The sequence below is a fragment of the Neofelis nebulosa genome, chromosome X (genome assembly GCF_028018385.1).
Source record: "Neofelis nebulosa isolate mNeoNeb1 chromosome X, mNeoNeb1.pri, whole genome shotgun sequence".
Taxonomy (NCBI): domain Eukaryota; kingdom Metazoa; phylum Chordata; class Mammalia; order Carnivora; family Felidae; genus Neofelis; species Neofelis nebulosa.
In genome coordinates this window covers 46,679,993-46,691,725 of record NC_080800.1, presented here as the reverse complement: position 1 = coordinate 46,691,725, position 11,733 = coordinate 46,679,993, and the positions used below count along the sequence as shown (strand labels likewise).

General features: G+C 46.5%; 1 protein-coding gene across 1 annotated transcript; it reads left to right on the top strand.

The window, feature by feature from the left end:
- The first annotated feature begins 5,201 nt into the window (after positions 1-5,201).
- On the top strand, positions 5,202-11,278 carry LOC131502355 (uncharacterized). Its single transcript, XM_058713091.1, is given in 3 exon segments — positions 5,202-6,250; positions 8,626-9,857; positions 9,860-11,278. Coding segments are annotated over 3 exon segments (2,568 nt in total). The 5' UTR covers positions 5,202-5,544; the 3' UTR covers positions 10,490-11,278.
- Positions 11,279-11,733: the final 455 nt, after the last annotated feature.

Sequence of the window (11,733 nt, the reverse complement as noted above, 5' to 3'; positions counted from 1 at the left end):
TGTTTCTTCCTCCAGGACTCTGTCTCCCCTAGACTAGCATCACGGGTGTGCCCCAGCTAGGACTTATAGACCCAGCATTCAGGCCGGAAGGGGACTGGGTGGAGGCAGAGATGGCAGCTGGTCAGAATCTGAATGGGGACTTGGGGCCTTTTCCTAAACCCCAGGCTCTGTTGGGGCTGTACCTAACGCCTTAGGATCAAGGCTGTACCTTCAGGAAAGGCCAAGCTGTAGACCAATTTCTCTTGGGGCTCAGGCTAAAAAGGCAACCTGTCTCATTAATAAAAGCCTAAAAAATCAACCTTTCAATGAGAAAAAGATTAAAAATATGAGAACTTACCCCTAACCACAGAAATGAGCTTCTTCTGGCAGGAAGAAGAGCAGGAGGAAAATGAAGGCCATCTGTAAAAGACTGAACAAAAGTGATGAAGACCAGGGTCCTCCAGGAAGAAGAGATAGAATTGGTCCTGGGCTTCCTTCAGCTGTCCACGTGCAGAGAAGAAGGCCCTGAGGGACACCCAGGACTGGGGCTCACACACCCAGACTCTCTCAAGTGTGAATGTTTAAGTCTATGTTTCTCCTCTGCCTTCACTGAGGCTTTCCTGGTCTTGGAGATGAGCCCTCCCCTGCTGGTAACAGTGGGTATCCTTGTAACATGGAGAGTCTATAGCTGTGCTGTGCCTCGTGACACCAAGACTTCATCATGAAACCAAGGCTTTAGTCAGCCTTCCCTGAATGAAAGTAAAAGGCCACTTTTAAGTCTAAGTCTAAGTCTAGCAGAAAGCTCAGTTTGGACCTGGACTAATTGTGAACCCCAGACACCCAGAACAAGAAGTGGAGAAGTTGTGATATGTGGTTGGTGACAGCCAAGCTAGTTGTGAGAGCTGAAGACAGAGAGCAGGAGCCACAGTGAAGTGAAGATACTGAGCCTAGGAGGCTCCTCAAAAAGTTAAAAATAGAATTACCCTATGACCCAGCAATTTCACTATTAGATACTTACCCAAAGGTACAGATTTGAAGGGGTACATGCACCTTAATAGCAGCATTATCAACAACAGCCAAATTATGGAAAGAGCTCAAATGTCCATTGACTGATGAAGGGATAAAGAAGATGTGGTATATATATACACACCACATATATATATGTGTATATATGTGTGTGTGTGTGTATATATATATATATATATATGGTGTATATATGCATACAGACAGTGGAATATTACTTAGCCACCAAAAAGAATGAAATCTTGCCATTTTCAACGACAATGGCTGGAGCTAGAATGTATTATGCTACATGAAATAAGTCAGTCAGAGAAAGACAAATACCATACGATTTCACTCATATGTGGAATTTAGGAAACAAAACAGATGAACATATGGGCAGTAGGGGAAGAAGAGAGAGGAAAACAAACCACTAGAGACTCTTAATAATAGAGAAAAAACTGAGGGTTGATGGAGGGAGTGGGTGGGAGATGGGCTAGATGGGTGATGGGTATTAAGGAGAGCACTTGGTGTGATGAGCAATGGTTGTTGTATATAAGTTGTCAATCACTAAATTCTACTCCTGAAACCAATATTGCACTGTATAATAACTTGAGAAAGAAAGCTGGTAAAAACAAAAAACAAAAAACAAAAAAACAAAAAAAAACAAAAAAAAAACAAGGGGCAGCCAGATGTCCAAGGCCAGATACTGCCCTTGCATGATTTTGGCTTCTGCAATCTTGCTTGCCTCTTGTGTCAGTCTGCAGCCACTATCCAGAAGCTTGACTGTACTAGCTCCACCCATCCTGGAAGCCCATATGTATAAAAGACCAGCAAAACCTGAGCCAGATGCCCAGCCTTTGGAGGTGACTCTGCTGGGCCAGCACTGGTGCAAAATAAAGAGTCTTTTCTGATTCCCCGATTTAGTTAGTAATAAACTAACTAAAATTTAAATTAAAAAAAGCTGAACTTCTTTAATTAAATAAAAGGGGGGTACCTGGGTGGCTCACTCGGTTAAGTGTCCAACTTTGGCTCAGTTCATGATTTCAAGGTTTGTGGGTTCATGCCTCTCGTTGGGCTCTGTGCTGACAGCTTGGAGCCTGCTTCGAGTTCTGTGGCTTCCTCTCTCTCTGCCTCCCCCACTTGCACTCTGTATCTCTCAAAAAAAAATAATAATAATAATAATAATAATAAGGGGCACCTGGGTGGCTCAGTTGGTTGAGTGTCTGACTTCAGCTCAGGTCATGATCTCATACTTTGTGAGTTCAAGTCCCACATCGGGCTCTGTGCTGACATCTCAGAGCCTGGAGCCTGCTTTGGATTCTGTCTCCCTCCTCTCTGCCCCTCCTTCACTCGCACACTGTCTCTCTCTCTCTCTCTCTCTCTCTCTCTCTTTCAAAAATAAATAAAAGTTAAACATTTTTTTTACTTACAAAAATAATAATAAACTTTTTAAAAATTAAAAAAAAAGATAGCGAGCCTAGAAACAAGGATGAGGAGGGAGAAGAATATCAGGAAAGCTATTTTATATGAGTGAGAGAGAGAGAGATGTGGAGGTGGAGAGACAGAGAGATACAGAGAGAAAGAGAGACAGAGACAGAAAGGATTAAACCTAAAGCATTGCATTCCAAAGAAATCCTATTGTTACAGAAGAGGAAATAGCTATCAAGTAGGAAACACATTTTTTACTCTCATCTTGACATGAGGGATCAAATATCATAAGGTTTATTCAAATCCCTATGTCTTGGACAAGATCACAAAGTAGATTACAGTCCACGTGAAACTTTATATTTATTCTTATTTCTGGGATGTTAGTAATCATTGTTATTTACGAGAACAAAGTTGTGGGGGGCATTTTATATAGTGAAAAGATAAACATCTAAACCCTAACATAATTTGTATATAACTTAAAGATGCTCTAGTTTCCATGGATCAGGTATGAGAATGGTATTCATATCATTCCAAAAGAAAATACCTATGAATGAGGCCTGGAATCTGAAGTATCTCAGCTAAGGGCAAAAACAATAACATGCCTTTGTTCACCATTGTGGGGAGGAATGTCTGAATCCCACTGCAGGAAGCTTGTACCACCTGCCAGCCTCTAACAGGACTTCTGTCCTATGCCTGGTTTGAGGTTTTCTCTAGTCATTACTCAGATTATATCTTTCTTGTCCATTTCAGTCATTGCTCATATTTTCTGGTCTTCACTACAACACTGAAAACAACAAAACATTGGTGAGAGGAATTAAAGAAGACCTAAAAAATGCAACAGTATACTGTGTTCTTGAGTCAGAAGACCCAATCTTTTAAAGAGATCAATTATCCCCAAATTGATCTGTAAATTCAGTGAAATCCCCATCAAAACCCCATACATGTTTTATAGAAATTTACATGCTGATTCAAAAATACATATGGCATGCAAAGGACCTAGAATAGTCAAAACAACTTTGAAAAAGTAGAATAGTGTTGGAGAGCTAATCCTATCTGATTTCAAAACTACAATAATCAAGACATCGCTGTGCTAGCATCATACTAGCTGGATAGATCAAAGGAACATAATAGAGGCCAGAAGAGTCCCTATTATATACGGAAAACTGATTTTTGACAAAGGTGCAAAGGCAATTAAGTGGAGAATGAAAGGAACAGCTTTGAATCCAAATGACAGCCCTGCCTTAGTTTAAAGCTAGGTACTCTTTTCTGCTTATTATGGATCTTTGATAAGAAATACAATTGCTGAGAAGTCTGTTTTGCTTGCTGTTTGCTATGAGCATTGTGAGACCTTTCCTGATTGTAACCCGCTGTGTAGTAGAATGGGCTGTAAAACTTCCTAAATGTAGTCTGATATGTAATGAAATGAGTGATTGTATACAAACTAACCGGCATTTCTCGCTTCTGTAAACCTGCTTGCTTAGCACATTCCTCACCTACCCCCTTCCCCCTTTCTTCCTCCCGCCACAAGTAAAAACCTCCCCTGTGCTATTTGTCTCTGTCTATAAAAACGCTATACCAACCCTAATCGTGGCCTCTTGCGTCACCGGCGACGAGTGCGCAGAGGACCAGGTTCGAACCTGCAGTAAACGACCCTTGCCGCTTGGCTTTGACTTACGACTCTGGTGGTCTTTTGTGGGAGGTTTTGGAACTTCAGGCATTACATTTGGAGGCCCCAGCGAGATCTCCCCAGAGCCCACCAGACTTCTGGTCAACGGGTCGTATTTGATTCCGATCGGTAAGTAAGCCGGCTCTAACGTTCTTCCTTTTCTCTCTGATCTGTGTTTCTTCTCTGGAGAACCGGTTCTGTCTGGAAGCTGGTGTGACCCTGGCGGACGCGCTATAGGGCACCCGGCCGGGGTCAGTTGGAGACATCCACTGACATCTGGGGGCCTTCTTGGCCCATCTGGGGACCTTCCTGGTCCATCAGTGGACCTTCCTGGTCCATCGGGGGGCCTTTTTGGCCCATCAGGATTCTTTTCTGTGGGCTGCTTACGCCCAACGCGCCTGCGAGCTAAATACTTTCATTTTCTCTATGAACTTCCAGAGTGCTAAGAAATATCTCTAGGCGTCTAAAAGAAAAAAAAACCATCTAGGCATGCCAATTGTTACCCGTATTTTGATGTGATGTGTGTCTGTGTGTCTGTCTGTTAAATCGACTGGAATGATTGTTGGGAGTCAGGGGCACGCGCCTGACTTACCCTATGTGTAGTTCCACGACATAAGCTACGGGATTCGAGTGGGCTCTAACCCGATTTCCGCGGTGATCCTCATACGGCTTAAGGCGGTCAAAATTTATTTTGATCCAAGCAGGGGTTTATACCTGCCCGCCCATGCTAAGAGGCACCTAAGTTCCCGCGAGGGACGCGGACGGGCGAGTACGCGAGTGCTTCTATGTCAGTCTAAATGTATTGTCACCCCTGGGCCCTTGTAATAACCGCCGTCCTAGCCATAACCCTTTCTGTTGGGCTGGCCGAGACGGCCCCAGAAAGTTGAAACCACTGTCAGAGATTCTTGTTGGCTCTTGTTTTTCTTTCGTGCGTCGGATGTTTTATTGGAATTAAGTGTTTTTTCGGCTGATCAGAATTAATTATTCCATCCTTTGTTCCTCTTTCCTCCTTCCTCAGCTGCTTGCGGCTTTCCCTCCTGCCCCTCCGCCCAGGGCCCAGCCAGGCCGCCAGGGGTCTCACCCTCGGAGGTCGCCTGTGCGAACTCCACCGCTGATTTCAGCCGCTTCAGGGCCCCCTCCGTGCCGCCCCCTTCTCTTCTCCTCTTCCTCAGAATCATAACATGGGCCAAACGCAGAGCACCCCTCTCTCCCTCCTTCTCGCCAACTTCAGGGACATAAAAGCTAGAGGGCACAACTTAAGCCTAGACATTCGCAAAAGGAAGTTGATCACCTATTGCCGCTCTGAATGGCCCACCTTTGGGGTCAATTGGCCTACAGAGGGAACCTTCTGCCTCCCTGTGGTCCTTAAAGTAAAATAAAAAATTTTCCTACCAGGGAAAGAAGGTCACTCGGATCAGATTCCCTATATTCTGGTGTGGCAAGATTTAGTAGAAAACCCACCTCCTTGGATGGCCACTTCCTTAATAGCAGAGTCATGCCGAATCCTAGCGGCTAAACCTATCAACCCTCCCAAGCCGCCAACTCCAACTGCACCCCCTGTTCTCCCCGACAACCAAGATTTACTTTCCTTTGACCCTCCCCCTTACCAGGTTCCTCCTCTTATTCCGCAAGCTGCCCCTATCCCTGCTGCGCCGGCAGAGCCTCCCGTAGCCCAGCCCATAGGAGAACCAGAGAATAGGGAGGCTCAACCCGCGCCTATGCCTAGTGGGGGCGAAGTCCAAGGGCCGGCCGGACGTACCCGTAGGCGGGCCCCACATGAGCCAGGACTCCGCCTTCCTGACTCCACCGTAGCTTTACCTTTACGGGAAATAGGGCCTCCCGATGAGACGGGGAGCCCCCGACTTCAATACTGGCCCTTCTCTACCAGTGACCTATATAACTGGAAAACCCAGAATGCCCGATTTTCTGACAACCCTAAAGATTTAATAAGTCTCTTAGACAGCGTTATGTTTACCCACCAACCCACCTGGGATGATTGTCAGCAGCTCCTCCGAATCCTGTTCACCACCGAGGAGCGAGAAAGAATTCAATTGGAAGCAAGAAAGCTGGTTCCTGGAGATGACGGCCAACCCACTGCTAACCTTGATCTCATTAATGCAGCTTTTCCCTTGACCCGACCCCCACAGGATGGCTGGGACTACAACACGGCAGAAGGTAGGGGACGGCTACGCATTTATCGCCAGACTCTAATGGCGGGTCTCCGGGCTGCTGCACGCAAGCCCACTAATTTGGCAAAAGTGTATTCAGTAATACAAGGTAAGACAGAGAGCCCTGCCACTTATTTAGAAAGATTAATGGAAACCTTCAGACAGTATACCCCCATGAACCCCGAGGCCCCCGAAAATCAAGCTGCTGTTGTAATGGCCTTTGTAAATCAGGCAGCCACTGATATTAAAAAGAAACTCCAGAAACTAGAGGGCCTGGAGGGAAAACAGATTCAGGACTTACTCCGCATTGCCCAGCGTGTCTTTAATAATAGAGAGACTCCAGAGGACAGGCAACTTAAAGCCACCGAGAAAATGACCAAAGTCCTGGCCGCTGTTGTCCAAAAGCCCCTGGATAAACAAAAGCCCCTAGATAAGGACCAATGTGCCTATTGCAAAGAAAAAGGCCATTGGGCCCGAGAATGCCCTAGAAAGAAAAAGCCACGTCATGATCAAAAACCGTGGCAGCCAAAAACCACACCCGCCCTCTTCACTCAAGAGGCAGAATAGGGGGGACGGGGTTCGGATCCCCTCCCCGAACCTAGGGTAACCCTACAAGTGGAGGGGAACCCAGTTCAATTTTTAGTTGACACAGGAGCACAACATTCGGTCTTGATCAGGCCCCATGGAAAAATTTCTAAAAAATCTTCCTGGGTCCAAGGGGCTACCGGAATAAAAAAATATCCCTGGACCACCCAGAGGACTGTGGACCTAGGAAATGGAAAGGTCACCCATTCCTTCCTAGTCATCCCCGACAGCCCATGCCCCTTATTAGGAAGAGACTTACTCACTAAAATGGAGGCCCAAATTCATTTTACGCCAGGGGGCCCCCAAGTGACTGGCCCTCACAACCAACCCATTACCACACTCTAAGATTAGAAGATGAATATCGACTCCACCAGGGGCCACCCTCACAAAGTCAAAACATAGAGCCCTGGCTCCAACAGTTTCCAGGGGCATGGGCTGAAACCGGGGGTATGGGGTTGGCTAAACATCGCCCAGCTCTATTCATAGAGCTGAAACCAGGGGCAGATCCAGTTCGGGTCCGACAATACCCGATGTCAATGGAGGCCAGAAATGGCATCACGCCACATATCCGTCGCCTCCTAGACTTAGGCATCTTGCGTCCCTGCCATTCAGCCTGGAACACCCCCCTGCTGCCTGTACGAAAACCTAACAGTGCGGACTATCGTCCTGTACAAGATCTGAGAGAAGTTAACCGCCGAGTCATGGACATACACCCAACAGTACCCAACCCCTATACCCTCCTAAGTGCCCTCAGCCCAGAAAGACAATGGTATACTGTCCTTGATTTAAAAGATGCTTTTTTCAGCCTGCCTCTGGCCCCCAAAAGTCAAGAGCTCTTCGCCTTCGAGTGGTCCGATCCTGAGAGAGGCATAAATGGGCAACTCACCTGGACCCGGCTCCCCCAAGGATTTAAAAACTCACCCACCTTGTTCGATGAGGCACTTCACGAGGATCTGGGTGAGTACCGGAATCAAAACCCCAAAGTGACTCTCTTGCAGTACGTTGACGATCTTTTAATCGCTGCTGAGACTGCCGAAGCTTGCTTGCAAGGCACCAAAAATCTCCTCCGGACACTTGGTGCCCTGGGGTACCGGGCTTCAGCAAAGAAAGCCCAAATTTGCAGATCCGAGGTAACCTACTTGGGGTATCTGTTAAGAGAAGGCCAACGATGGCTCACTGATGCACGGAAGGAAACCGTCTTCCGCATCCCCCGACCCACAACGCGAAGGCAGGTAAGAGAATTCCTGGGATTGGCCGGGTTCTGCCGCTTGTGGATACCTCGGTTCGCCGAGATAGCTAAGCCTCTTTACCTGGTCACCCGAGAACAGGCGCCCTTTGAGTGGACAGAGAAAACTGAGCAGGCTTTCCAGCAAATCAAACTCGCCCTATTGTCGGCGCCAGCCTTAGGGCTCCCCGATGTCTCCAAACCCTTTCATCTCTTCGTAGATGAAAACAAGGGGGTAGCCAAAGCAGTGCTGACGCAACTCCTTGGTCCATGCCCCAGGCCCATTGCCTATCTTTCAAAAAGACTAGACCCAGTAGCGGCTGGCTGGCCCCCTTGCCTCCGTATGATCGCTGCTACAGCTCTAATGGTAAAGGATGCTGATAAGTTAACTATGGGACAAGAGTTACATGTTACAACCCCTCATGCCATCGAGGGAGTCCTCAAACAACCTCCTGACCAATGGATAAGTAACGCCCGACTGGTTCACTACCAGGGACTATTATTAAATCCCCTCAGAATCATTTATGCTCCCCCCCCCCCCCGAACACTAAACCCTGCCTCCCTGTTACCAGACCCGGACTTGGATACACCCTTCCATGACTGCGCTGAGATATTGGCACAGGTTCATGGAGTTCGGGAAGATTTACAGGATCACCCGCTACCAGACGCTGAGGTTACCTGGTTCACTGACGGCAGCAGCTTTGTACATCAGGGTCAAAGGTACGCGGGGGCAGCAGTCACAACTGAAACTGAGACTGTTTGGGCAGAGCCTTTGCCAGCTGGCACCTCTGCCCAACGAGCTGAACTTGTGGCCTTAACCAAGGCACTGACTTTAGGAAAAGACAAGAAACTAAACGTGTATACCGATAGCAGATATGCTTTTGCTACGGCCCACATACATGGAGCTATATACAGAGAGAGGGGGCTGTTAACTGCAGAGGGGAAAACTATCAAAAACAAAGAAGAAATATTGGCTCTTTTAAAGGCACTCTGGCTGCCTAAACGACTAGCCATCATACATTGCCCAGGCCACCAAAAACCGGTCACACCGGTGGCCAGAGGAAATAGTTTGGCTGACCAGGTGGCCCGAGAGGCGGCTTTACAGGTGGACTATGCTTTAATGACCACCCTACCAGACCCCGGTTCAGCTAGCTTACCAGAAAATCCCGCCTACACTAAAGAAGACCTAAACTGGATCCAAAAATTACCTTTAACTCAGTGCCTTAACGGATGGTGGAGAGCAGCAGACTGTAGCATAATCCTCCCAGAAGAAATGGGAAATAAAGTCTTATCCAAGATGCACCGAGCCACTCATATGGGCACAAGAAAAATGCAAGACTTAATAAGACATGCTAGGATCACTATTAAAGACTCCAGGACAAAAATTGAGCAGATAGTTACTAGCTGTAAAGCTTGTCAATTAACTAACGCCACCAACCACGGGAAAAACCCTGGCTCCAGAACCCGCGGAACCAGGCCGGGAGCCTATTGGGAAGTAGACTTCACCGAGGTAAAGCCTGGAAAATATGGATATACATATTTGTTAGTGTTTATAGATACCTTTTCAGGATGGACAGAGGCCTTCCCCACCAAGCATGGGACTGCGCAGGTAGTAGCAAAGAAAATGTTAGAAGACATCATACCCAGGTACGGATTTCCTACCCTAATAGGATCAGACAACGGACCAGCATTCATTTCAAAGGTAATACAAGGGATAGCGCAGTTTATTGGGGCTGATTGGAAACTACATTGTGCATATAGACCCCAAAGCTCAGGACAGGTAGAAAGAATGAATAGAACTCTAAAAAAGAGACCTTAACTAAATTGACCATAGAGACTGGCGCTAATTGGGTAGTCTTACTCCCCTACGCTCTGTTCAGGGTGCGGAACTCCCCTTACAAACTGGGATTAACCCCCTTTGAAATCATGTATGGAGTGCCCCCCCCTATAATTCCCAACCTACAGTCTAATGTGTTAACTGAATTTGATGATCATAAACTTCTTATTTCCCTGAGGGAACTCCAGCACACCCACCAGGAAGTTTGGCCCCGATTGAGAGCCATTTATGAAAACGGGCCCCCTCCTGAGCCGCATCACTACCGACCCGGAGATTGGGTATACGTGCGGAGACACAAGCAAGAGACCCTCCAACCACGGTGGAGGGGACCCTACATTGTGATCCTAACCACACCCACTGCTCTCAAAGTCGACGGGATTGCTACCTGGATCCATTACACCCACGCCCGACCAGCTGATCCCTTTGCGGTTCGAGAAGACTTCGTGCCGGAAGCCAACACCGCCTGGACGGTTGACCAGAGTAAGACCCATCCTTTAAAATTGACTCTGCGTCGAAAACCTGACCCCGAAAACCAGCTGAAACCAAAGGCCTGGGTGTCCCATACCAAGACTGTTGCAGCAGCTCCGGACCCACAATGATCGGAGGAACACTCACTAGCGTGCTCCTGCTCACCTCCTACGGACTGATAAGTATTATGGGCAACCCCCACATACCCTATACTTTAACTTGGAAGGTTTCTAATTTAGAAACCCAGGAAGTCTATAATACTACCCTGCTCTCCGCTTTACTTGGGCCTCTGGCCATTCTACTTCTCGCTCTCACATTAGGCCTCTGCATCATAAACAAAATTATTAATTTTGTCCAAGACAGGTTCAATGCTGTACAATTAATGGTCTTACGAACTCAGTACCAACCGCTCGAGACATTACAAATAGAAAACTAAAGATCCAAGATTGGTTCTTTAGGCACAAGGAAAAGGGGGGAATGAAAGGAACAGCTTTGAATCCAAATGACAGCCCTGCCTTAGTTTAAAGCTAGGTTCTCTTTTCTGCTTATTATGGATCTTTGATAAGAAATACAATTGCTGAGAAGTCTGTTTTGCTTGCTGTTTGCTATGAGCATTGTGAGACCTTTCCTGATTGTAACCCGCTGTGTAGTAGAATGGGCTGTAAAACTTCCTAAATGTAGTCTGATATGTAATGAAATGAGTGATTGTATACAAACTAACCGGCATTTCTCGCTTCTGTAAACCTGCTTGCTTAGCACATTCCTCACCTACCCCCTTCCCCCTTTCTTCCTCCCGCCACAAGTAAAAACCTCCCCTGTGCTATTTGTCTCTGTCTATAAAAACGCTATACCAACCCTAATCGTGGCCTCTTGCGTCACCGGCGACGAGTGCGCAGAGGACCAGGTTCGAACCTGCAGTAAACGACCCTTGCCGCTTGGCTTTGACTTACGACTCTGGTGGTCTTTTGTGGGAGGTTTTGGAACTTCAGGCATTACAGAGAAAGTTGTTTTTTGAACAAATGACTGTACAACAATTGGATATCCATAAGGCAAAAAAAAGCTGTGACTTATACTTTACACTATGTTTATATCTATATCTATACTAATCTATCAATATAGATATAGATAGATATAGAAAATCTTACTAATTTGTGCTACTGGTAATATGACATCAGTGAAAAGTTCCTATTGTTTAAATCACCTAATTCAATGATTTTATTTCTTAAAACCAGGTTACGGGATTTTTTTCTTTCCTTTTTGGACAAGATACGAAGTGTTTTATGCCATGAATAACCCTGCCTTCACAAAATATATTTTCAATGAACTAAAAAGTAAAAAGACCAACTCCTTTACCAAGTCATTTCTTGTGGCACAT